This window comes from Podarcis bocagei, assembly GCF_964188305.1.
Source record: "Podarcis bocagei genome assembly, chromosome: 6".
Taxonomy (NCBI): Eukaryota; Metazoa; Chordata; class Lepidosauria; order Squamata; family Lacertidae; genus Podarcis; species Podarcis bocagei.
The window spans coordinates 42,157,157-42,182,076 of record NC_138130.1 but is presented as its reverse complement, the minus strand read 5'-3'; the positions used below and the strand labels follow the sequence as shown (position 1 = coordinate 42,182,076).

General features: G+C 40.5%; 1 protein-coding gene and 1 long non-coding RNA gene across 5 annotated transcripts in view; both read left to right on the top strand.

Annotated features, from left to right (window-relative positions):
- SH3KBP1 (SH3 domain containing kinase binding protein 1) overlaps positions 1-24,165 on the top strand; it is a 155,255-nt gene extending 131,090 nt beyond the window's left edge. For all 4 annotated transcript variants that reach the window (XM_081199444.1, XM_081199446.1, XM_081199445.1 and 1 more), the window contains 7 exons: positions 403-565; positions 2,741-2,826; positions 10,944-11,053; positions 12,661-12,786; positions 17,689-17,954; positions 18,809-18,872; positions 21,036-24,165. In XM_081199444.1, the coding sequence (XP_081055570.1) occupies positions 403-565; positions 2,741-2,826; positions 10,944-11,053; positions 12,661-12,786; positions 17,689-17,954; positions 18,809-18,872; positions 21,036-21,077 (857 nt within the window). In that variant the 3' untranslated portion in view covers positions 21,078-24,165. The remainder of the gene's footprint in view (positions 1-402; positions 566-2,740; positions 2,827-10,943; positions 11,054-12,660; positions 12,787-17,688; positions 17,955-18,808; positions 18,873-21,035) is intronic.
- On the top strand, positions 12,799-17,610 carry LOC308589926. Its single transcript, XR_014009561.1, has 2 exons — positions 12,799-13,149; positions 16,277-17,610. It is a non-coding gene; the product is annotated as an uncharacterized lncRNA (long non-coding RNA).
- Positions 24,166-24,920: the final 755 nt, after the last annotated feature.

Below are 24,920 nucleotides of genomic sequence, written 5' to 3'. Positions count from 1 at the left end.
AATTGGCTCTGGGGAGGGATTGGGAGAAACTCCAGAGCTGCACACTGTGGAGGGAGCAAATTGTTCCATCTGAATCCTTGTGCAGACTGAACTTTCGTAATAATGTGACACTGAATTCCACCCATTGGTGGAACACATGTTTGCAGCATGTTTGCAGTAATTTGTATTCATTTGTTTTCAGTGTTGTAAGTGGCCTATAGAAAAACAATTTGTTTAGGTTTGAGAAATTTTCTACACTTCATTACTTTACAGTAAATAAAAGTATGTGCTTTATTAGCGTTACAATAAAGATGATGTAAGATATTTTTTTCTATTGGGTTTTGCCCATAGCTGTAACTTCCACAAGTGAGAGAGTTTTGCTTTAAAATGTCTTCATTCTTTTGGGGGGAAATTGATTTAAAGAAAGACCAGAGAGAGAGCAAAAGCTGTTAGATTTACAGAAGCCTTCTGTTCCTGCTATACCACCGAAGAAACCTCGACCACCCAAAACAAACTCTTTGAACAGACCTGGTACGTTGCCTCCAAGAAGACCAGAAAGACCAATTGTGCCTCTGACCCATACAAGGTATTTGATGGATCAGTTCTTTAAAAGAAATCAGTGGATGATAAAACATATTTATGATGAAATCTTGTAGATACTTGCACCTCGTTAAGTCTCTTTGAAGTACACATAATGTGTACTTTGAAGTGCAAAATGGACACAATAAATTATTTTGATTTATATTACAATTTTAAAATCTGTTTTTAAAAAACATGAATGGTTGGCCTCCAGTTAGGTATTGCATTTGCCACCTACAGCATAATGTAGTAATTTCATTTGATTTTATAAAGGACTGGCTGATTCCTTATCTTCCATCTTGATTGCAGAAATTCTCTGATGGGGCCCTCTAGTGGTACCCCATGCAGTGGTGGACCTTGGGGTCTCAAATCTCAGCAGCTCCCTGGGCAACACCAAAATCCAGAACACATATACAGAGCAGCTCTCACCTTCCATGCACCACGCCCAGTGCGACTGAACCAGTCATACTTTCCCAAATTCACCTCTGCCCTATAACCCTGAGGTTTGGTTAGTGACTGAACAATAGTATGGCAGGTCCTGCCCTGTGGAGCTTCTTACCAGTAGAGTCTCAGCAGGAACCATCCTTTCCTTCCTTCAAATGTATTTTGAAAACTCGATTGTTTAGACTGGCCTTTACAACATGATGTTTTCTTTTAACCAATCGGCATTTATTAATATTTATTGAGTGGACAGGCGGAGTCCCCCCAATCCCAGGCGACTCCTGAGTGGAATAATGACTCACGACAACGTGCTATGGGATTAAATTTGGCCACAACTTTATTAAGTTTCAGATGTAGGGAGACCTTGGCTCAGGCATTGGGCGTTTATCCTTCCCAGTCCCCAGCTGAGGATCCACCCTCTGTTGTGTGGGCAGGGCGGTCCCTCCCCCTACCTGGCCGATCCCCTGGCAACGCCTCCCCAGGCGGGATTGGGCGATTGGCTGAGGTAGGTGGAGACCTCCAGGTATCCAGCCTGGGGAGGGCGAAACCAGCCCATACCACCAGGAGCCGCATGGGATCCTGGGGGCTGCGTGCGACCACGCAAAAGGTGCCCCCCATTTGACATGAGGAGCAGTCATTGGTGTTTTTAATGATGTTTTATGGATTTCTTGTTGATTTAATCCTTATATGTTGTACTTCCCCCTGCTGTTTTTTTTTAATATATATGAAAGTGCAGATTTATAAATTTGTAAATAAGTAAATTAAATTGTTTGATGATAATGGCTTTCCATCATCAGGCAAAACCATAGATTAGACTTCTTAGTAACTTCCATTATTTATGAAATACAGTGGAACCTTGGGTTGTGAACGTGATCCATGCAGGAGGCACATTCACAATCCGCAGCGTTCACAACCCGCAGCGCCGTGTGTGTGCACGCACAGGTCGCAATTTGGCGCTTCTGTGCATGCGCAAAGCACGATTTAGTGCTTCTGCTCATGCACGAGCGCCAAAACCCGGAAGTAACCCATTCTGGTACTTCCAGGTTTGGCGTGGTGCACAACCCGAAATCACGTAACCTGAAGCGTCTGTAATCCAAGGTACCACTGTAGTGCAAAATAATTATTTTTTTTGAACGATGAAAAGCTCCAGTTTTCAGCAGCCCTTCACAAGTCCACTTTTGGTACTCATCTGCCATGCAAAGTCACAAAACACCCACTCTGAAACTGTCACCGGAAAGCCATTAGTTATTAAGCGCCTCAGTGAGGGAGCCAATCCTACTGAAGGAGCTGCAGCCAACAGATGAATTGGCAGGGGTGGGGTGGGGGGCTTAACCCCATTATCACAGCTTGACGCTTCATAACTTTATCACTTAATGGGTCTGCAACACATTCTGCCTTTCTTCATATCACTTAGAGTTTTCATAGACAAATTGTTATTTTTAAAATTGCTGATCAGAAGGTATCCTTTCAGATTTTCTTCATCTCAAGATGCAGTTAACATTTGAGAAATTGTTTAGGACACTAGTGTGTCTAAAATAGGCCCTTTTGACAGGTGTTAAAGAGAAACAAGATAAGGTTAATCCTAGCAGCATGTCGGTTTACAAGCGATGGCTCCCTCGGACAGCTCACTGTGACCCAGGAGCTGCGCATGAGGAATGCTTCTTTCCCTCAGTTTGCAAGATACAAGAAATTACTGTTAACAGGCAGTCCCAGTAAATATCTCTCTCATTTTTGACTGCAGGAATGATATCCCAAAAGTAGATCTAGCGAGCTGTACATCGTCTAGCACCTTAGAAAAGGATTCCACAGAAAGGAGCAATGACATCGGTAAGTTGACGTGCTTTTTATACCAGACCTACCTCCTAAATATACATTACCTTTCAGTATTAATTTTATCATACAGTATTATTTAACTTTCCAGTAAATGTATCATGTTATTTTTTAAAAAATACATATCCAAAAATTTAGAAGAAATTGGATGCAAAATATTTTCAGTTCTTGGAACCTTTTGTGTGATTGCAGATCATTTTGTTGTGAAGGTTTTGGGAAGCTAATTTTAAAAAATTACCTGAAATGGTTGCTGCTGTTTGTAAAATGAGTTGTAGATGTCTGTTGTAGTTAAGAATTTGATCAGATTACCTGACACTCTTGAGATTTAACTACACAACCTACTCTGAGAAAACTAAAGATTAATTACGGTTTTTCCCCCATCACAAATTTGAACACAAAAGGTATGTTCTGAATTGGTGGGGTATCAGTCTTCTGGCTGCTGGAAAACAAGGTGTTCTGACTGTGGTCATATATCTGTAAGCAAAGCCAGTGTCATTTTCAGATGGAAATATTTCAATGTCATCTGCTTCAGTCACTCAGTTCAGTAACAACTGTGCTGCAGCAGACATGTTTTTATAAGAGGCAGTCTTTGTATCCTAAATTGTAAGCATTACTACATTTCATTGGTAGCATGCACTGTTATTTTTATGTTGTGGTTTCTTCATAGAGCACATATTGATTAAATGTTGTACTGCAGTAGCTAATCTTCCTTCTCTCCAGACTTGGCAGTTTTGCACTTGTTTGCAACTGCTATGCTAACCGAGTTTTTTTAATAATTAGGCTTCAATCTTATGCATACTCACTAGGAAGCAAGTACCATTAAACTTAGTAGGACTTAATTCCAAGTAAAACATGTTTTTGTTGCTCTCAATCTTTTGTCTGTTTTTGTGCTGTGTGGAATCTCTAGTAGCAAGCTGGTTGTTTAGTTCGTAGAATGTGCTTTTTCAACCAAACACTTGACTGAGAATAGCAAAGCAAGGTGTCTGTAATGATAAGTAACTTACAAGTAAGGTGCATGAATTTTTAAATTGGCAGAATTATTACATTAGTTCGTTGCTGGTTTTTGCACAGTGCTAGAAATTTCATGTGCTTTTATAAATAATAATATGTAAGCTTTCTAATTTTAGGTAACAGTAAGTGCCAACAGAATGCAGAATGTTTTCTGCTTTTGTAAGCCTTCTATTATTTGTAGGATTGAAACGTTAGTGTTAAAAGCTACCTGTCATTATGTTCTAATACTATTAGAAAAATACTCTAATAACCAAAATAGTAATAATGAATCAACTGACAGTTATGGAACAGCTACTAGTTTTAGAAAGTCTAAACTGCCAGTTACAAACACTAGAATAGTCTGAGAACTACTACTTTATACTTATTGTCACACATTTTCCTTTTGCTAGGGAGATTATAATCAAAGCGTAAGCTTCCATTATTTTTGTAGGCATAAATGAGGGTCACGGGGCAAATTGTTTGCAACAGCAAAACAGAATTCCTCAATAAATAATTGTCAATCCTGAATTAAAGGATTTTATTTTTATAAGGCTTTTGATGACAGATAAACATAATTAAGAAAATAAACGGCCGTATACTGAGGTACAGAATTAAATAACTAAAGAATTAAAGCAACACACAGTTCTGTTATCATACTAGAAAATGAATAGTTAGGGATGCTTAATAGGTTTATTCATTGTGTGAAGAGTGAATCGATTAAAATATTTGTGGGTAGTGCTAGACCTTTAGTGAACATGATGGAGGACAGAAATACTTAAGATTTATATACTCAAATTGATTTGGGACAGATTAAATAAAAGTGAACATGTGTGTGAGGTGAGAGATGTTCTCACAATTGTGTTGGCCATTTACATAGTGATAACCCCAACAAGAAGAGGATGAAATTCAGCTGCTATCTTTATAGGGTAATTTGAACACAGTTTGGACCAGAAATTATAGCTGTTGGTAAGTTTGTTTTGTAAAAGAAAACAAAAATCACATCACATTATCATGAAGAGAAATAGCATAGCCTTGTAGTATCCTGCAATCAGCTTGGACAGGGATGCATTTTGTTTTTAACATCTTGAAGAGCTGTCGTCCCATCTGGGTTTACCATGACCGGCTAACATCAGTGACTCTGTCTTAACCTTCTCTGCTAAGTTCTGGTCATCATTTGTGTGAACATGGTTACCCAGAGGATAAATATGCTTGATGTAATTTTCTTGACTTGAAGACTTAGGGTATTTATATCTAATAGGGTTGGATTACTAAACCAGTGAATGGTGGATAGATTTTAATTTTTGTTGTTGTTGTTGTTCTGATTTAAATATTTGTATGTAATATGTTTTCCAGCTTTATCTGTGGCTCACACTTCCTTCTTTTTTTAAAAAAGTTTGTTAGTCTTAACTGTTAAGTGTGTCTTTAGAAATCTATTCCCTTTACTCCTCACACCTTTTTTTTCTTTTCTCTTCTTTTTCTACATTTCCAGTGATGCCTTTCTTTTCCTTTCCACTCACATTTCTTCAAGCTTTCCCCATTTACATCCCTTTACCATGGGTAATTCTTCTTCACTTGATGATGGTAAGGCTTTTTCACCTTCTGTCTGTCCTGTCATTATTTTTCCTGAAAATGAGTGGTATATTCTTACCATTCTCCTGACATCCTGTTGTATGCTGTGCTGTTGCAGATATTATTATTATTATTTCTATACCACCCTTTATCCTAGGATCACAGAGTAGTTTAAAATATAAAAACACAAAATACATAACAAAGTCAAATGTCAAAGAGAACAACAACTACCAGACTTTTAGAGGACATCTGAAGGCAGCCCTGTTTAGGGAAGCTTTTAATGTTTGATGCATTACTGTATTTTAATATTTTGTTGGAAGCCGCCCAGAGTTGCTAGGGAAGTCCAGCCAGATGGGCGGGGTATAAATTATTATTATTATGTTACAAACTAAAACAATACCCCTACAGCAGTTTAAAAGGCCATAGATTGTTTAATTAGCCAGAGGCCTGGGAGAAGAGGAATGTTTTTGTTTAAAGAAGGTGCCAGGCAAGCCTCCCTGGGGAGAACATTCCACAAATGGGGAGCCATGGCAGAAAAGGCCCATTCTCATGCTGCCCCCCTCTAGATCCCCTGTGGAGGAGGCACACAAAGAAGGGCCTCAGATGCTGATAACAGGATCTGGGGCAGTTCATATGGGGAGAGGTGGTCCTTGAGGTATTGATGTCCTGAGCTGTTTAAGGCTTTAGAGGTCAAAACCAGCACTCTGAATTGGGCCCAGAAATTAACTGGCAGCCAGTGCAGTCAAGCCAGGATTGGCGTTATATGTTCAAACCATCTTCTCCCAGTGAACAACCTGGCCACTGAATTCTGCAGCAGCTGAAGTTTCTAAACCATATTCAAAGGCAGCCCCACATATAACACAGTTCAGTAATATAACCTAGATGTTACCAGAGCATAGATGGCTATCTAGTTTGGTAGATGAAGAGGTGTTGCATATTTTTCAATTTTAATGTCTCTGAAAATATTTTATTGGTTTATGCATATCCATTATGCATATGGTGTCAAATCATTTGTTGTGAAATGGTTTGCCCACCTAAAGTTTTGTTTTTGGAGCATCACTGTAAGTTAAATCAGTAGCATGGTTAAAATACCTCAATCTCACCTTTACCATAAAATAAATGCATGCAACTTGGACCAGTACAGCATTTAATTCCTTTGAGTGGGGGGAGGGAATGCTCAATGCACATACAAAGATTCTATTAATGGGAGAGGTCTCCCATTAATAGAACAGAACAAGGAAGCTACAGTATACCAGCAGCATCATCTGCTTATTGGACCAACTGATTGCTGCAGGGGTGCAGATATTATTTTAAAATAACTAGAATTTTCCAAGCATGTTAAATAAGAAAATAACCTCTCCTGCTATAATTTTAATTTGATGTTTTCAGGCCCTGTAGAATGAACCAACTAATTTCCAGAGAAGGTGCATGAATTTTGTGGAGATTAAAGAAATGCCAAAACCTAGAAAGGTGCTTCTAAGTTCATTGTGTCAAGAGAAGGATTATTTTGCTCACATTTGTAGGCAGAATGTGAGCAAAAAACATGAAGCATGCTCAAAATTAGGGAATAATGGGAAATAGTGCTCAGTTTTTAGTATGGTGGTTCTACATTACAATTTCTATGTGAGCTATTGTTGGAATTGAGTGAATTTGTTAACTGTATGTCTGTAATGGGCACATGTTTCAGAAATTATTTTTCTCTAGCATAAGAAACTACCAATAAAGTCCTTAAGGCTGAAGTACAAAATAGGTTTTTGATCCCTATTTTTCAGATGTAAAATGAAGTAAATATGCATTCCTTTTAAGTTTGTGTATGAAGCTTGTGAACACCTGGGAGTTGCTTTGTAGTTATAATTATGAATAACAATTGCTTTAACTATTACTTTGTTTTGAGGCCAGTTTTGTTAAATGTAAGTGAAGTTTTAGAATCCTAGTGGTGTTTACAAAAAAATGAATTAAAACGACCTCCCATTTTCTATTTTTAGGGAGAGGATTCAATAGAATGGGTGGGGGAGTTGCGATACTATCCAGTGGCATTTGTTGTTGTGTCACACCATGCTCCCTTGAAGTGAACGAAATTTAGCACAATGTGCTGGTATGTCAATAATAAAGCCACAGTTCTATAACACAAGAAGCACCAAAGTGTGAATCACCTGTAAGAATGTGGAACTAAAGCACTAGCACAATAATCAGGAAAACAAATGTAATATTCCCCACGTTTGAATTCAGCTGTAGTTACACATACGTAAATCCATTTAAAACTGATTCCTCCTACGTCACAATTGAGGAGAAGTAATTGGGACTACTCCAATGACTCCTAAGATAGAGAGTCCTATTAGTGATGTGCAGACCTTGCTTTCTCTGCCAGGAAATCTCTAAAAACACTTTTCCTACTAGCATTTAACAGGGACACTCAACAAATGCAAATGGGTGAAGGATGTCCCCACAACTAATTATACCTTACCTTTATGAACAAGGAGGGGGCTAAAGAATCATGGGCAGGGCTTACTACATATAGGCAATGCTTTTTTCCCTGGGGGGTACGCAGGGGTATGCATACCCCTAAATATTTTGTGAATCTAAGTTTGGCCTCATTGAGGGGCAGTATTTCAATATGAGTAGGAAAATGAGAGTACCCCTAAACATTTTTTTTTAGAAAAAAAGGACTGTATATAGGAGAACCTTGCAGGGCCAGACATCAGCTGGAAATGTCAGAATTTCCTACTAATGAGATCAGGAGGCAGAGAAAGCTACAAATCCTATGATCCCATGCAACTAGTCACTGTCCACAGAGAGAATCATTTGGTAGAGAAGGGCAGCCTGTGGTGTTGTTGTTGTTGTTTTCTGCTGCTGCTGTTGTTTTGTGGAAGGGGAGCTGGCTTATGGCAGGGGCAGAAAGAGGTTATCAAACTACAGCGGAGAAAATGTGCCATCAAAGTTTAACTTTCATTTGCTTTTAGCATTTACTGACAGTGAGACATGAACCTGTAACCCTTTCCTACGTGTGACTTGCATGACCTTGACTGTGTCCCTGCTGATGTAACTTGATTGCACACTTCCAAAGCAGATTATGTACTGCTCAAAAAAAAGTATTAATAGGAGTGATGAAGAAAGATATATTAGTATGTGGATAAGCTAGTGTTCAGTACTCGTGTCATTGAGTTCTTTCCAACTTACTATCAGCAGCTAACTATTTGAGAAAAGCTGCTTGGCATAACAAATGAAAGTAAAATATGTGGGTTGGACCCATAGACCATGAGTGGAAGTCATGCAGAAGGACTCCCCCCCCCCATGGTGTCCTTCTGTGCCCCTCCCCCTAGTTTCTTCTGAAGCTCCATTAGGAAAGGTTGTCTGGGGACTCAGAGCTGCAGGGCGAAAGCCCCATTGCACGAATAGACTTCCACTCATGCAATTCTGGATCCAGCCCGTTATGAGCTAATCATTGCTGTCCCATTTCTGTATATGAGCATTCTATAGAGACTGAGGAGAAACACGAGAGGTCAGAATCAAGCTTGCTGTGACTTGTTTTGCTCAGCTGCCAAATTGATCAAGTTTGACAACACTAAATACTTTATTTGTGAATTTTTTTATGGAAATAAATTGAGCTTTGGATCATAAATTTACACTACACTCTTGAGCATCACGAACCTAATAGGAAGCTCTCGGTACATTATTGTATCATCTTATCTCTGTAAGGATCAACTTGCAACTTCATACTCTGTCAAATACTGACTGACAGCATGTGTAACATTTCACTTTGGTAAGGACAGCCTGCATCCTTCAGGACCTAAAGGAACGATTAGAAGCAGACCTTTTAGGAGTCAAAGGGAGCAGTTGCTTGCAGGCTGAGGGAAGCAAATTGCCTGGATACTTCACTCTTGAGGCAGGGCCTTTGCAAAGTGATGCTACCAACTCTTGTAGACTCTTTTAAAAAATACAAAATAAAGAAAATAAAGCAATTTTAAAATTTAAGTATGCATTCTGATTAATTTGGCTTATTAAATTGTTGCCAGCTAAGATTATTATTGCCATTATTATTACTTGTGAAAATGCTATTAAATTATTCATTGACCCTAAATATTGGCTATTAAACTGTCTTTGCTTGTTTGCTTGCTTGTTTGTTTGTTTACTGCATATCATGCCCTTTAATATGTTTTAAAGTAGGGTTGTATTTTTGTCTTGATTTTACTGTTTTATCTTTTGATAAATGCATTGAGGGGTGTGTGTGTTTTACAATCAAGCAGTATATAAATTTTATGAAATAAGAAAACAAACAAACAAATATCCATATTCCGAAGGAACCCAAGCCTTATGAGGAACAGTTGAAGGAGCTGGGTATGTTTAGCATGAGAAAGAGGAGATTGAGAGGAGATGCAAATATCTGAATGGCTGCCACATTGAAGAGGGAACAAGCTTGTTTTCTTCTGCTCTGGAGGGTAGGACACAAAGCAGTGGCTTCAAGTTACAAGAAAGGAGATTCCGACTAAACATTAGGAAGAACTTTTTGACCGTCAGAGCTTTTCAACAGGGGAATGGACTCCCTTGGAAACATAGGAACCACCTGCCAGGCGCCAAGGCCCCTTCACCCAACCAATAATATATTTGATGGGGCTGGTCCCCCCCTCAATTGATGGACATTGCCATTCAAATGGGGTGTGATCAATTATGTGGGACAGGACTTACCTGCCTCCCCCCCAATATATTATTCAAGTTGGCACTCCTGCTTGGGAGGTGGTGGACTCTCCTTTTTTTGGAGGTTTTAAAGCAGACGTTGGATGGCCCATCTGTCATAGATGCTTTAGTTGAGATTCCTAAGGGGTTGGGCTAGATGACCCTCAGGGTCCCTTCCAGCTCTACAATCCTATGCTTCTATGATTGCTTTTGAAAGTATAGTTGGATATAAAGCAAAGGTGCATAGGTTACTTCAATCTTAATGGGATGAAATCAAATGAGGATGAACTATAACTTCAGTCAACTCAAAGTATGGGCTATACTGGCTGAGACTGATGGGAATTCAAGTCTAATGGCCTCTGGAGGGCCACAGGTCCCCCATTTGTGCTCTGTAGGAAAATTCAGAGTCCAATTGATGCCAACCAGCCTGTTACCCTTCTCTAAGAAAGATTGGGCTTCTCCCTGACCGTACATGATGCGTTCGATGTCCTTTCTTGCTGGGGATTATGGAGCTTCTGCGTTAACCCCATGATCCCTGGCAGCAAAACCTATGCACCTTTTAAAATATCTAAACACATTTTAACTAATTAGTTTTCAGTTATTTTCAGCTATAGTATTGTTGTTTTAAATGCATATTGTAAGCTAGCTAGCCTGAGTATGTTTTAAATAAAAATGCATATAAATGTGCATAAAACAACCCTGGATCAAGGATCTTTTTACAAACGGGTTCTGCTAGCAAACCTGGATTTGACGGAATGGAAATACAGAAATACAATGTAATATGTGAATGTAGTTTAAATATCTCATTTGTCACCTTCTTGAGTTGACTCCATGATTTGACAGTGTCTAATGTGTGTGCATATATATATCTTCATGTTTTTAAGATCTGGAAGGTTTTGATTCCGTAATACCAGTTGCTGAGAAGCTCAGTCACCCTACAACTACTAGACCAAAAGCTACTGGCAGAAGACCTCCTTCACAATCATTCACATCTGTAAGTATCCTCTATGAACTGGATATTTGAGAACATAGGACACTGAGTCAGACAATAGGTCTATTTCCTGTATCGTCTATAATGGCAGGCAGTGGCTCTGCAGGCTTTAAGACAGGGATATTTGCTGCACTACCTTGGAGGTGCCAGGGATTGAACCTATGGCCCTTCTTTATCATACCTATTGTAGTTTTAAAATCTCATTTGTTTCCTTCTTGAGTGACTTGGTAATTTTGACAGTGTGTGGTATACAGATATATATTTTCATGTTTTTAAGATTATCCAGTTCCCTAAGTGGTTTAACCCTGGGAGGCAGGAGGAAGTACTCAGTATTTGCTTGACTCACGTCTACTTAAAAAAAGGTTTCTTGCTTTGTCGGTGTCCCTGTTAGATTTCTTGCAGCATACCTATAATTTCCCCTTTTTTGGTCTCTTCTTTAGCTTAATTGCAAACACGCAATCATACTTTGATGGTTGTTTGCAAATGTTCTTTAGACTGGAGCCACACTAAAAAAGAGTGGAAAGAAAATAGTTGCTAAATCCATTTGCACCTAGACAAGGATTCACACAGTCCAGTGCCCATTTTATCAGCAGTTCTCATGTTTGTGCAGGTGGTTTCAGCAGTTCTCATGTTTGTGCAGGTGGTTTCACAAAAACAGTAAAATATATTTTGTGCAATGCTCTTATCATGAGGTGTAAAAACAGGCCTTCTGTCTCAGGAAGATGCCTTCCATCATGGAGTAGCCCTTTTGGATCCAGCTTTGCATCTCATTAATATATTTTTTTCTACCTCATAATACCTGTTCCAGTAGCAACAGCTTGAAATGTTAGCAGAAATAAGTTCTAGCAATTTCTTTTAATAGGGCTTTGTACTTGATTAGTGTTTATTATTAAGAATAATGATAATTCTCACCTGAGTCATGGGATGAAATTGTTACGGTAAACCCGCTGAGCCCATGGGAGTTCTCTGCATGCAGGTGCAATGCATATGGAGAAATTTTCAACATGCTAATTTGGATTACTAAATTAATAGGGAAGGTATTAAGAGACTCTGTGAACCTCATTTTCCTGAATAAGGAGAGGCCTCTCTCATCTTTGGCCCCATTTGCACCAAAGTTGCTTGGGAAGAGGGATTGGTTGTTAAACCACTCTGGGAATTGTAGCTATGTGATGGGAATGGGGTTTCCTAACAATTCTCGGCACCCTTAACAAACTACAATATCCAGGATTCTTTGTGGAAAGCCAGGACTCTTGAAAGCGGTATGATACTGCTTTAAATGTAGAGTGCAGATGAGGCCTCTATTGCAATAGTCTGCCACCTGCTATCCCATCCCCTTTCCCCATTGTGAAGCTTGCTGCCACTGCTACCACCCCTTGGGCACAAAGGAAGGGGATAACAGGAGTGGAGTGTGACCAGAATCAAGGCAAGAGAACTCTGCTTAGTTCTTACTCCATACTATTCAAATGCTTGTGTAGAGTGTGGTCCACAGTAGATTAGTAGTATACACATTTTGTATCGGGGATTAGGTCTACCAATGCTTCTGTCTTGTTGAAAGTTAGTCTGTTACAGTTAAGTATTTGTGGAAAGAAAATACTTCTGTGTTTCCACAGTCTTCACTTTCAAGTCCTGACTTCTTTGATTCACCAAGTCCTGAAGATGAAAAGGAGGAACATGTTTCTCTTCCACACAAAGTAGCTGAACCATTAAAGAAAGCAAAGACTGTTACAATATCGCTAGTAAGTGATTTAGGTTGTTTGTATCAATAGCAAGGGCTGTTACTTGTGGTTGCTAATGTAATTATGGTGTTGCTGTTTTGGGGCACAGGTAAGTACAGTGTAATATGTCCATTAACATGCACAATCTGATTTGTGGTCTTTCCACTTCAAAGTTGGGGTGCATGCTCTCCTGATTTCCACAGTTATTCCCCCTTCCTAAAAGAGGGAAAGGAAAATCAACATGACATGTACACACAGATCACACACAGTTTGATGTGTTTGGTGATAAATCCATATGATCATAAGTACAATTCCATGTTCCACTGCATACAAGCTATTGCTAGGAAGTCAGACATCTGAGCAATTCCATGGTGACTTTGTCCTGTTTTATTAGCCGTGACCCCGCTAATTGATTTACAAACCTCGATTAGCGGTTTATTGCTGCCCGGCACGCTTCCACTCCAGCTCTTCCGTCACGGTTTTAGCAGAGCTTCGCACAGCGTTGTAAACTGTCATCAACTTGATTCAGCTCCCAGACAAACACACAGAGTCCCGTTTGTCCATTATACAGCTTTTATTTCCAACATTTCTCAGGTATTTCCAGGGCTAGTTGCAGCCATCACTGCCCTGCGTCTGTTCCCCACAGCTCACATAGTGGGACTGACAAACTTTGCCCGAAGCTCCTCCCAAGCTTCTAAAATTGACGTCAGAATGGTGAGGCATCATGGGAACAACTTAACCAGTTAAGTTCCAACTCCAACACCCCCTCTTGCATCCCATTCTGACCACACCTTTTTGAGTTCAACACCTTCCCCTTTGCCTTGTGCTCCTTCCCAGCATCTTTCCCAGGCACCTGTTGAACCCCTTCAACATCCCCAGAATCACACTGTGCGACACTTTTCCACGCACCTGTGACCTGATACCCTACTGACCCACTTGGGCCAGCAGTTGTGTCTTCTCCGTCAGACGTTTCCCCCTCTGACTGGACAATCCTTCCGTGAGCTTTCTCCATTACCGGAGATGAAGCCTCACACCTGGACACTCCTTTCGCAACCCTTGGAGATGCCCAAACCTGCCCTGAACCCTGACCCTGGACCTGGTCCCCATCACCGGGATCTGAACCCTGATTCTGGACCTTATCCCTTTCACTGGGTTCAGCCACAGCCTCCCTTCTCCCTTGAGAAGACTTTGCACCCGTCACCTGGTGACGTATTTCCTTTTCCTTGAAAAACTTCTCCAGAGCAGACCCAGTAAACTGTGACCCTCGGTCGCTCTTGAACCCTTGCACCCTGGTGGAGAACCTTAGTTCCACCCCCGCAACCCAATCCTGGATCAGTTGCGTCACCTCCCCCTGTGATTTGAGAGAGAAACACCAGCCAACCTGGCTGTGGTTACCTGTCAGCGACAGCACATACCTGGCCCCACCCAGACTCTCAGACCTCTTGGGTCCTGACGGATCTGTGAGAACCAGCTCAAAGGGCTCTTTGGTTACCCTCCCAAACCCGGGAAAACCAAGCACCTTTGCACCCTTGCATGTCCTGCACCCTTGGGACCTCCTCCCACCTTGTGTGATTTTACACCCTTTTGTGCACCTGTGCAACTTTTGCACATGACTGGGAACCTTAGCACACTGCACCTGTGCTTTAGCACACTGCACCTGTGCTTTACCAGCATTCCCACAACCCTCCAGAGGTGACTCCAGAACAAAGACGTTGTTCCCCCTCTGCATGTTGACCCGTTGTCTCCCTCCTCTGAAAATGGAACAGGTGTCATTTTCAAAACGAGCATTGTATCCCTGCTTCTTTAGAGCTGATACATATAAAAGACAACACTTCAGTCCCGGCACAACGTAGAACTTTTGCTCCTCCTGTGAAGTAGAGAAAAACACGTTAGCCATACCACAGACTGATTTTTGTGTTCCGTCTGTGAACCTAACAGTCATCCCTGTCAAAACAGCCCTGCGTTTCCGCAGCTTCCCAGCAGATGTCTCTGGAATCAAGTCGCAATTAGCAGCAGAGCCAATAACAAAACTCTGCTCTGGCCTTGTCCCACGAGTCTCTTGCTGGCACCTGGCACCTTCACCAGCCTCAGTCTCACGCCTGGTTGTTTTTCCAGACCAGTTGCCATGGAAACCCGACTGGTTCCCATGAGAATTCAACAGTTTGACCTTGCAAACATCCTGTCTTGTCTCTCTGCTCCGGTGGGGGCAACTGCCACGCAGACGTTGAACTCCAGTGGAAAAACACTGCCTGGGGCTTCTCCCAGCTGGCTTGGCCTTCCTCCTTCTGGAACGGCGCCTCCCACCAGCCTCGCCCCCCCTGAACTGCCGCTTCATCCAGCACGTACAGTGGAAAAATTTTCAAACTTGCCTTTGGAACTTTCCGCCCCCCCGACCTGCTCAGCAGCACTCCTTGTGGCTAAAGCATCAGGGACAGGGGCTCCAGCCAACTTTAGGCTTCTGTATTCCTTCTCCAGGGCTCTGGCCTCCTGCTGAAGCTCCACAGCAAACACAGCAGGACATTTCCAAATGCCAATAGTCCCTTTGCCCCCCCCTCTGGGGCCCACAGCCTTTCCCAGCTGTGCACCGGCTCTCACGTAGGTGATCAGCGCCATCTTGTCTTTCTGTTCTGAAGCAGCCATCTCCCGGCCCTTGCTTTCCGCCTCCAGCCTCACAAACACCCTGGAGCACTGAACGGCCTCTGGCTTCCTGGCACCCAGAACAGTAGACTTTAGATCAGCAGTCAGGTTGCCCAACTTCTTAAAGTGAGCCTCCCACAGTCCTCCAAGACCTGGCAGCCTGCCATCCTCTTCCGTTCTCCCAAGGGGGCCCCCAAGCTGTACTCACAAGACTTCCAGCTCATCCAGCACCCGTCCGGAGAAACGATTCCTTGCTGCTCTCAGCTCCTTGGCAGTTCTCAGCAACACAGGCACTCTTTGCGTTTTGCAGCCAGCTGCCTTCAAACTCCGCAGCTGCTCCTTTGCCTCTTAACACCAGGCAAAAAGTCCTTCCGCCTCCTGCCGGCCCCCTGCTCGACACCGCGGATCAAAGCCTCTGCTCGACACCGCAGAGTTTACGACTCCCGCGACAGTTTTACAAGCGGTAATGACCCATAACCTGTCCTGTTTTATTAGCCGTGACCCCGCTAATTGATTTACAAACCTCGATTAGCGGTTTATTGCTGCCCGGCACGCTTCCACTCCAGCTCTTCCGTCACGGTTTTAGCAGAGCTTCGCACAGCGTTGTAAACTGTCATCAACTTGATTCAGCTCCCAGACAAACACACAGAGTCCCGTTTGTCCATTATACAGCTTTTATTTCCAACATTTCTCAGGTATTTCCAGGGCTAGTTGCAGCCATCACTGCCCTGCGTCTGTTCCCCACAGCTCACATAGTGGGACTGACAAACTTTGCCCGAAGCTCCTCCCAAGCTTCTAAAATTGACGTCAGAATGGTGAGGCATCATGGGAACAACTTAACCAGTTAAGTTCCAACTCCAACAGACTTGTCCAGAGAATTTAAGGTCTAGGCAATGATTTGAGCAACGTCTCTAATTTTCAAACTTATGTGCCTTTCCAAAGGGGGCAAGTATATCCCCATATAGCAAACCAAACTATGTCTTCTAAAATGTCTGAGGACAGAGTTCTTTCACTTGTGCAGACATTTATTCATTCTCATTTCAGACTTTTAGAATGCAATCCTATGCCTGCCTATTCAGAACGAAGTCCCACTGAGTTCAGTTGGGCTTATTCCCAGAAAAGTTGTTATAGGATTGCAGTCATACACATTCTACATTATAGGAGGTATTATAAGACACATTTAGCAGCTAGACTACTTTTTTTAAAAAATTCCATTTCCTTCCATAACCTTAAACTCTTTAGGTTCTAAAGAACCTAAGTAATAGGAACAGAGGAAGCTGTCATTCTAAAGCAAGACATGAGTCTTGTGGGATCTACTTTGATGGATCTCAGGCTTCTAGTAAAAACAGCCAGAGCCAGGCTCAAAAGATACACACTTAGAAGTCAAGAATTCTGTTCCCAGGGATTTGTTTTTGAGTACCAGAACATAACCCTTTCACACAGAAATCTGCTCCTGATTATCCCCACCGTCACCACCTACAGTTGTCTTAATTTCATCTCTATCCTTTTTTGTGGCAGGGTTTGTATCATTTTGTTGTGGCTGTTATAATAACGGTTGGAGTCAGAAATCCTTGGTGACCTGTTTTGAATTCACTAGAGATCCACCAATAGAGTCCTATCTACCCATCCCTGCCTTATACTGGTTAGACTATTTGTCCCCACTTTCCCTGATCCCACCTACTACCTGAAATTATTTTAACTAAACATTCTAATGATTGAATCCAAGTCCTTCTGCTTACAAAACATGTTCTCTGCCACTGAGTTGTGATCTCTCTCTGTATGGTTATTATATAACCGTATAATGGTGGTTTTAGCACTTCTGCATTCAGAGCCAAATTGATTAGTTACGTTTTATATTTAAAAGAAGAAACAAAACAGCCAAGTGCTATTATATAATTTTGAATTATTTTATGTCACAGAAGAAATTTTTGTTTGTACGAGTGGGCCCTGTTGTCTTTTGCATATTTTCCCCACACACATCCTGACCCAGTTTCTGGTGACATTTTTCATTGGTCAGTAATAGCAATTCAGAATGAAATTTGCCCAGCAGCATTCCCATGGGTGACAGCTCCTGGCAGGCTCACGTCAGCATGATGTTAAGATCAATTTGGAAAGATGTGTTTGAGAAGCAATGCTATTTACATTGTGGCCAATTCTTATGGAACATCTGGACAGGATTTCATCAGCATAGCTGGGCAGAAGAGGAGGGGGAAACATAGGATACTGGAACTCCTTTTCTTGTTAGCATTCTAATGCTTGGGTGTGGTATTGTCATTTTTTTTATAGGTATCTGATAACAAAGCTTCACTGCCTGCCAAGCCAGGAGGCTTAACAAGTGGAAGTAATCTTCCATCTTCATTATCATCCTCATCTGCACTTCATCCAGTTTCAGCAGGAACAACAGGTCATAGGTCAAATTCCCCATCTTTGTTCAGCAGTGAAGGAAAGCCAAAGACTGACCAATCCAGCCAAGGTGAAGCAGCTTTGGATGAGTTAAGAACACAAGTGAAGGAGCTGCGAACTATAATTGAAACAATGAAAGACCAGCAGAAGTGAGTGTTACTGTATTGCTGGAGGGTGTAGACTATCCCCTTTCCATACATTACCCCATGTGAGCCAGGTCCCTTTGTGTCCATTAATAACTTTTTATGTGTTTGCATGATTTGTCTTTTTCTTTGGAATAGCCTTCCTCAACCTGGTGCCTTCCTGATGCTTTGGACTACACCCATCAGCTCCAGCCAACATAACCATGCCAGCAATGTCTGATGGGAGTTATAGACCAGAACATCTGAAGGCCATCAGGTTGGGGAAGGCTGGTTTACAGATAGATGAAAGTGTATGAACGATGGATTTAGAGCTTCTGTATTCAGAGCCAAATTGATTAGTTATGGTGGAGAACTTTATTGCATTTTTCAGTTCTTTTAGCTTAACTTGTTTTAAAAAGTGCCATGTTTTCGTTTACCTGGAGAGGTTGCTGACTAATCTTCCCCAAATTATTTTGAAAGATGGGTAACATCCCTGCTATACTTACCTATCTTACATCATTCTATATTTTCTCAAGATGCTGCTACTTTGAGGACACTAATTCATACCACAATGAATTCTGCTGGTATTAGTCATTTTAAAGGATTTTATGCTGTCTGCTAATCTCTGTTTTCAGTAGGGTTTATTCTTATTCTTCTTTTGCCATGCCTGAAAACAGGAGATACTTTTCAGTTTTTCCAGGAACAGCAATTCTGCTGAGCTGAGTTAGATAATAATAATAATATCTTTATTGTCATTGCCCCCTCTCGGGGACAACGAAATTGTACCATATATTATAGGAAAAGGAGTGGGACTTTCTTCACACCTACCTTCCAAAGCAGCTGCCTGCTGTTCTATTCACTTCCTATTTTGCTTTTTCTAGAAAAGAGATTAAACAATTGCTGTCTGAATTAGATGAAGAAAAGAAGATCCGGCTACGATTGCAGGTACTTGTATCATATGTGGCCTTAGACAACTTTATAGAAAGAGAACAATTTTCATGGAAAATAAAAATAGAAGATAAAAACTCCTAATGCAAACATAATCCTGCTAATATTTAATCTGTTTAAGTTGGTTAAGATGAAACAAATACAAAAAAGATGTTAAACTGTAAGAATTTTGTTTGTTTTGCTGATGGTTGTTTATCATTTATTTTATGTTGCAACTTACCCTGGAAGGATATAAATCTTTTAAATAATAAACAAAACATGAGATTTCCTACCTGCCCTCCCCCTGCTCAATATTAAAATGCTTTGAAAATCCAAGACCTGAAATAATACTATCCACAAAGCATTTTGATTTCCAGAAACAGTAAAAATAAAGTAACTATGGTTTATTATAAATGGGGTGAACAAGTGACCATAGTGCTGGGAAATGTGTATTAATCCTTTCTGCTCACACTTGTCTTCTTCCTCACAAGTTGCTGTTTGTTCAAAGATTTGATCAGTTGTGTAACTGCATGCATGTGCAGGATCACATGCCTCCATATCTCAAAATGAAATACTACATATTAGTCTACGTATGCTAAACATTTAGTGCTTTTCTGAAAAGCGCACAATCATTGTGAAAAGTTGAGCTATGTTGCTGTGCTAATATTAAAGCAGGAAACTGGTAAGCCCTGTTTGGGCATTCACATTACTCGCGTGTAAACAGCTGTATGAAGGGGAGAGCTGCTAAGCCCTGCTCTCCTCCACTATATCATCATCATCCACAAGTTTGATGGATCGTGGTTTGATCTTTTTAGTGAAGGGGAGTTCCACATTGTAACAAAAACTTCATACAGAAATAGTTTCTAAGGCCTTCTTTGAGAAGGAATGGGGAAGTTCTGACCCTACAGAAGCTGTTGGATTCAGCCCAGCCAGCATGAGCAAGTTACAGATGATGTGAGTTCAATAGCATATGGAAAGCCACAGGTTCCTCATCCCTGCTCTAAACTATAACATTCAGAGCTGCCTTCTTGGCAGAGAGACAACCTGACCAGTATAGTTAGATGCTATGGAGGAAATCCAAGGATTGGCCAAACACAAAGGTTTTCAAATCAAACTGTACCACCTCATTGAGCCCGTTGTTAATAATATTGATGTTCTGCAGCTGCCTGTAAAGTGCATATTGTGGTCTGCTGAATAGCTGATGCTTCTAGAAGCTCATAAGCAGGGTATCAAAGTGGAAGCCTCTGAACACAGAGGTCTCATTTAGACTGAAACCTAAAGGTCCATCTTCCATGGATCTGTCTAACCCAGCTTTTGGCAACCTGCTACTATCCAGATGCTTTTGTCTACAACTCCCATCAGCCCTAGGCTGCAGCTGCGAGCTGTAGTCCTAAACATTTGAAGGGCACCGAGTTGCTCAAGGCTAATCTAACTTTAATTCGAAGAAGAAAAAGGGGGGATAGCCATTATGACATCCTTCTGCTAATGAATTAATATAAATGCATAATTTGCTCATTTACCTACTTACTTTAATTTGCTGTGAACCTCCCACCCATCAAATTCATTGCAGAATCCAGAGTTCTAATAATAAACTTTCTCTTCCTCTGTTCCTTCTGTACCAGTCATTACTTTAAGAACCCCTCTAACCTACACTCAAAGAGCAATCCAAACTCCCTATTGACATGGTTTGGAAGTGGGAGAGTTGTGCCTTCACCAACCTGGCCAGACTCTACTGGCGGCTCAGTGAAGGACCATTTTTCTGCCCGCCCCCCCACCGCCACCTTCCACCTGGCCATCATAAGAGGTGGTGCTCACAAGTGCAGCAGTGGCTGTGCTTCTGCCAATCAGGGGGTTGGATTTCAAGACTTAGTCATCTTGGGCTTTTTTACAGAATTCTCCAGCACATTATGCTTTCCCTTATTGGTTCCATCCTTTCCATGTAGGATTTTCTGAGCTGTATACGGTATTCTGAATAGGGACAGCAACATGCTTTGTATTAATATAGTGACAGTATGGTACTGGCGGTGTTATTTTCTGAGTAATTTCTGACATTGACTTGAAGAAGAAGATACAGTATGCTGCCACTGCCTAGCTAGAAGGATGTATTAGGCACTGGGACATTTGATTCAAAAGCTAATTGCATGGAAATGGTTTAAACTGGAACTTTTTGTCCTTCTACAGATGGAAGTTAATGATATAAGGAAAGCTCTTCAATCAAAGTGAATTCTGGATAGATGGAATGTTGTATTATTCATCGTGACAGAGACTTTTATGCCCCAGACAAAATAACTTTGTGCCAAATGATTAAAGATCTGCCTACACCCCTTTGTTTGAACAACTAGCACAAGAGTTTTAATAGCACAACACAAATTCCAGCGAAGAGGAGGAATTTCCATGTGGCTTGGTTATCGCACTGTTGTGACTGAAATTCTTCTTACTGTGCTAAAATCTTCTCTACTTCAAGTTCACAGGCAATTGAAAACTCAGGCAGTTTAGTTCATAGTGGTACTATTTTAATGATGTTTTCCATAAGTAAAATCTACTTCAGGTTTATCAGTTTACAGGTTTTATGATTTTGACTTTTTAAATTGTCTTTTGTCACACAGATTCTTAAAATGTTTGTATTGCATATAGCCAGAAATGAATGTTGATATCTGGGTGAGGAGTCCTTTATTTGTTTCTCTCTCTCTCTCTCTCTCTCTCTCTTTCTCTCTTGCTTCACATAGAACAGCTTTATGTGTTGTTTTAAATACGATTACATATGCAATCTTTTGTCCAAAAATTATCTACAAGATGAATCTTAAGTTTGTGTACAAATAGTGTATTTAAAAGGAAAAAAAATGAAGATAAATTGGTCTTTGCAATGATTTGTGCCTTCTTTTGCCAAACACTGATTGGAGCTGGTTGTAGACCAGGTCTTAGAAATGTAGCTATCACAATGAGGCCTGACAGTCCACTAGAGGTCACTCTTTCAGTATTTTAGCTGCTTGCTCCTAAGAGAACATGTTTGGGTTTTTTTTGTTTGTTTGTTTTTGCTAAGGTGGTATAATGACCACAGCATGTTGAAGCAACTTTATTTCAACAACTGTGGCTTATTCAACTGAGAATTCACTGCTGCTTGATTTCATTCGAACTTTAAACACTTGCTTTCATCTCTAGGTTTGCACATCTTGGGTGAACAGAATATGCATAATCTAAGAGCAAAAATGAATAAAATATAAAACAACAAGAGAGAGTTGTATTATTTCATGCACAGATATTGTGCAATATTAACCTGGTGTTTAATATCAATTGCTACATCTATTGTGAACTTCGTAATGTGGGGAAATGGTGTGATTTTTGTATAATGGCATCCTAGAAGCTGGGATTTCTTTCCTAGGGTTACAGAAAAGCAGTATTTAACTCATCTATTTATAGATAGTGAGAATCTCAGATTTCAAGGTAAATTGAGTGTATGTGCACATGTGCACAATCTAAAAATAGTTCATGACAAAAACTGTAATTTCCTATTTTAATAATAGATTGCATTATTAATACAATCCTATGTGTGTCTACTCAGATGTAAATCCAATTCAATGAAAATTATTCCCAGATACGTGCGCATAGGACTGCCGCCTCACACTTACTAAGAGAGTAAGCCCCATTGAATTTAGTGAGACCTACTTTTGAGAAAACACACATAGGATTGGTTTGTGTGTTTCCTTGTACAATTAAGGTATTTGTGCTGCTGAAACATCCACTTGTTGCTGTCCAGTGGTGTTTTGGCTCTGCTCTGTGGTCAGAGCTATGAAGTTTACATTAAATATTACACAGTGACTCTGTTTATCACATGACCATTTAGCACTCTCCTCTCCCCCACCTTAGGAATTCAAAGTTGTTTGTTTGACTTCTAGTTTGATTTTAATTGGCTTGAAAGCTTCCAACATGATGGTAATCTCTATAAAGATTTCTATAGTTCAGTTCCAGGAAGATGGAACAGCAGGTTTTAGATTTAGCGATGCATCAGAATCCTTGTGTTAATCATGTCTATTTCTTACTTACTACTTAACTTTAACACAATCACTAATTGAACATTTTTCACTGTGATACCTCTATGATTTTAAAGCTGCATTACGATCTCTGTATTCAGAAAACCCAACCCATTTTGATCAATATATTTCCACTGTGCTTCAAGCATGAGGAAATTTTGTGAAATCAACTCCTTGATCATCACAACAGCCATGTGTTCCGAGAGGTTGGTAGTATTCTTTACTGTTTTACAGAATAAACTATTGCCCAGTCCTAAGACTAGCTAGTGCTTGAGATATTGTGCTGTAACAAATGCAGTGCTACGTGATTTAGCATTGCAGTAAAATACAAGCCAGCTCAAAGTGCTTAGGAGTGGACAGAAGGCAAACAGAAGCGTCAGATGTGCACTTAGAATGCCAAAAGTCTGTGGGTTTGAGCATGTGGTCACGACACCGCTTCAGTGGCATGCTATTTTGAATGTTTTACAGGAAACAGGTGCTTTTAACATGCACATGTGTCCATGTTGAGGATCCCCCATGTGTACCAAACTGGGGCAAGTAAATGAATATGCAAAGTTGCCATGAGACAGAGCTTCTCAAAGCCACTTGTAGAAAATGGATTCATTTAGAAGCCGCTTCCATGCGGTTGCATTGCACGTTGCTCTGATAACAACTGATGAGAGAAACCCTATGTCAGTTGAAACATTTGGTTCCTTTTCCTGCTACCATCACTTTTTTTGGGGGGGGGCTGAGGATGTACATCTATATACAAAGGTTACCAATGCAAGGCCGGACCTGATCGCCCCAATGTGTGGCACCCACACAACAGTGGTAGCATATTAATTAGACCTATGGATGATATAGGCTCTTGTTTCCAACCAGGTCTTTATAGATCTCTTGTAGTTTTCTAGCAATAAGAATTTATAGCTACTAACTTAAAAATTAAGAATTTGACAGGCAGACAAGTAATGCTTCTAAATTTACAGATATTTGAAACTTGAGATTGTAGGATAGCATAGTGGATTTCTGATTTCACTCACCTGGAAAACTAACTTTGAATATTTGCAGTATGGGTTCAAACACAGGGCCGTGTTCTAAAATGTTATTTTTTTTTTGTGGGGAGTGGGACAGAGGGACCTATCTTAATTCAGCATTGTCTGACCTGAAATCAGGTTCTCTATTCCCCCCCCCCTTCTTTCTCCCCTTCCTGTTGCAATGGTACATTGTCATTTTATAAAACTGTATTGAGGAGTCCAACGTATTGTGTGATTTGTAAAATAAGATTAAATGAGATTTTGTGGAAATACCTTGTTTAAAGCTTTGTTGTTCTTGGAAATATGAATTATCGCTTATTCTGCATTATAGTTACAAAATAGGAAGCATTTTCCAAAGAAATTACACTTCCAGTGCTTTAAAAGAAATGACCAATTATTCATTTACAGCCATTGTTATAATGTAGTTATGCCAGAAATATTTATTTTTCTCATCAAAGCAAATAGAAAGGAACGCACTGCAAATTCATCTTGAACTGAAGGTGTCTACTTTTGTTGGAATTGCCATGAATTGCCTTCAATGGGCACAGATGAAGCACAAATTTTGTGCTAGTTCTATTAAGCAACTTTTGCTTGCATTTTATTTCATGGTGAATTCAAGTTGCTTTAGTCATTATGCATAGCTAAGTTTGTTTTATAACTCATATTTAATATATAAGTTTGCATTGCATAATTCCGACATGTTTCCTTATGTAATTTACTAAAACTTCATGTATCTACAAATTCCTTTTTGTTCAAAATCTCAAATTAAGGCAACTCCTTAGTATTACAGCACAATCTATATACCAGCTCTGCGTTCAATGTAACATGTAGATAAATAAACCATTTAGACATCTGTGTTTCATGATAGCCTGGACCACTAGAATTCCTGGCAAATGGGGATGGGTCTACCTCTGGAACACAGCGGTCAAATATATTAAACTAGAGAAAACGCGCAAATGTTTTCTTCCCTGTAACAGAACCAATATTTGTGAAAATGGTTTGCACACTATGGCCTGGTTTGCATA